The sequence below is a fragment of the Echiichthys vipera genome (genome assembly GCF_963691815.1).
Source record: "Echiichthys vipera genome assembly, chromosome: 19".
NCBI classification, from domain to species: domain Eukaryota; kingdom Metazoa; phylum Chordata; class Actinopteri; order Perciformes; family Trachinidae; genus Echiichthys; species Echiichthys vipera.
The window spans coordinates 12,004,220-12,006,691 of record NC_139844.1 but is presented as its reverse complement, the minus strand read 5'-3'; the positions used below and the strand labels follow the sequence as shown (position 1 = coordinate 12,006,691).

Below are 2,472 nucleotides of genomic sequence, written 5' to 3'. Positions count from 1 at the left end.
TTTCATGTCCACGAGTCATGCCCCAGGACGCACCCAGCATGTCCAAACAACTGTCCACAAGAAACGTTTATCGACAATAACCTGGTATATCAGTGCTCTGAGTGAGTTGTGTGGCCTCTCTTCATCAGCATCAATAATATTGCATAATTCCACATGTTACTTTCCTTTAAAAATGCATTTATTTTTGTTCATGCACACTGCACAACATCAGCCAACTTAGAGCTCTATAATACCATTTTTGAAACATCAAACAGTGTTGTTGTCATTCTAGACTTTCGCTGAATTCTCAGTCTAAACTTTCAGCGAGCAGACAAATCAATACAGGGCATTACTTTGGAAAGGCATTAACATTATGGCCTCCGACATGCATCATTGCCATTTTCTCAAGCAGAAAATGGGCTCTCAAACCTTCAAGCAAGGCTCAGATAATTCCCTTTAGATTTCTGGGTTTTAGCGACACTGTGTATATCACAAGTTATTCCCTTGTAGAAAATAAAGGAATGAAAATTCATGGCCACAATATTTCGAAGTCAAATTGCAGGAAGAAGACAGTTCAGAGAGGCAGGGTCAGTGATGGAGTGCTCAGCCCTGAGAGGCATGGAGTGACTTGCAGTCATAAAGGGAGCAACACTCAGTAAAATGGCAGGAATCTCATTTTGTTGCCCCATTCTCACAAGTGTCATTATCATACACCTCTATATCCTGGAGACTGGAGGCATCTGTATCGTCCCCTGCACTGCTTACACTGTTCCTGAAGGCGAGACTTCCTATAAAGGGATACACACTTCCTGTGAACAGGTCTCTGATGTTATAATGAGGGAGCTCTGGATCTTGTCTTGGAGGCTTAGTGATACACTTTCCCTCCATGGCTTTGTTTCTTTGATAGTACTTTGAAAACTTATTGAAGATGATGGTGATGGGCAGAGCCACCACTAACAGGCCACAGATGATACACAAGGTGGCCACTATCTTTCCTGCCAGGGTTACGGGGCAGGTGTCTCCATAACCGACTGTAGTCATGGTGATTGTGGCCCACCACCAGCCTGAAGGGATGGTCCCTAAATCTGTGTCCTCCTCTTCCTTCTCTGCAAAGTAGATGAGGGCGGAAAAGATTGAGATCCCCACAGAAAGGAAGAGAAGGAGCAGACCCACCTCTTGGTAGCTGTGGCGTACAGTGGCGCCCAGCGCTCTCAGCCCGATGGAGTGGCGAGCCAGTTTGAGGATTCGGAGAACCCTCATGAGGCGCAGAACCTGCACCACCTTCCCCACGTTTTCTAGGTCTTCGTTTTCCTCTGCAGCCTCCTCGTCAGCTGTTTCCAGAGCTAACGTGGCATAAAATGGCAAAATGGAGGCAACATCAATTATGTTTAAGGGACTTCCGAGGAACTTCCGGAGTGAGGGCGTAACAATCAGCCTGAGGATGAACTCGACGGAGAAGCAGGCAATGCAGATCTCCTCCAGGATGGCGAGGACGGGGTCCTCGATGGGTTTCTCATTGTTTTCCGCCTGCTGAAACTCAGGCATGCTGTGGACACACATGGCAATGATAGAGGTCAACACCAAGCTGAGGGAGGCCACGGCGATGATCTTTGAACCTGTTGAGTGACCTGGATCCTCCAGCCTGAGCCAAACATAGCTCCGCACTTCTGCACACCAGGCACCTTTGAACTTGGCCAGGTCTTTATCGAGAGCAGAGAGCTCCTCAAAGGAGGAGTCAAAGCTCGGAGGCTGCTGGTCGTCGCTCCTGACGTCCCACTCTCTGTCGTCGATGTACTCCTTTCTCTCATGATACCAGTAGCTACAGCAGGGGCTCAGGTAGAGCTCCTGGATTCCCCAGTACTCAATCTCCTGGCTGAAGGAGAAGACGCACAACTCCTCCATCATGTGTATACGTCCAGTGTGGTAGAAGTTGAGCACGCAGAGGAAAACACGGGGATTTCTGTCGAAGTAGTACTCCTTCTCGGACGGGCTGTAGTCGTCACACAGCTCCAGGATCGCCGCCTCGCTTTGGCAGCACAGCAGGCGAGCCAGACGTGTGTGAGGGAAGCGGAGCAGCATGTCCGGATCCACTTTGTGCCGAACCCCTCCCACGTTGAGGTGGACCTGATCCTCCTCATTTCCCCGCCGGTGGAGGATTTGCCCATACCCCATGGTCCTGATGATACATACAGAGACATTATGACGAGAAATGAAGTATGTCAGTTTTATAGATTTTTTATGCCTCACAAGCTTATAGATTGTAAGTGGTTCATTTATTTGGAGGGATGTCTATCAAGACATATTTGACTGCGCTGTTTGTTGAACACATTAGTCCTCTGAAGGAAAAAGAATCAATACAACACACACAGGAAATGGCCTGAGCTGGAGAAAAGAGGCGTGAGGTGCTGTCACTTCTTCCAAGGCTCAAGTACAGGACTATCACCAGAAGAATCAAATTACAGAGGGGACTAGACTAATTCAGAGGAAATGAGA

The 2,472-nt window shown here is 48.2% G+C and overlaps 1 protein-coding gene across 1 annotated transcript; it reads right to left on the bottom strand.

Annotated features, from left to right (window-relative positions):
• Positions 1-651: 651 nt before the first annotated feature.
• On the bottom strand, positions 652-2,151 carry kcns3b (potassium voltage-gated channel, delayed-rectifier, subfamily S, member 3b; the record flags this gene model as incomplete). The annotated part of the gene is made up of 1 exon (XM_083933553.1): positions 652-2,151. One exon carries the CDS (start codon positions 2,149-2,151, stop codon positions 652-654), a length of 1,500 nt encoding a protein of 499 aa, XP_083789679.1.
• Positions 2,152-2,472: the final 321 nt, after the last annotated feature.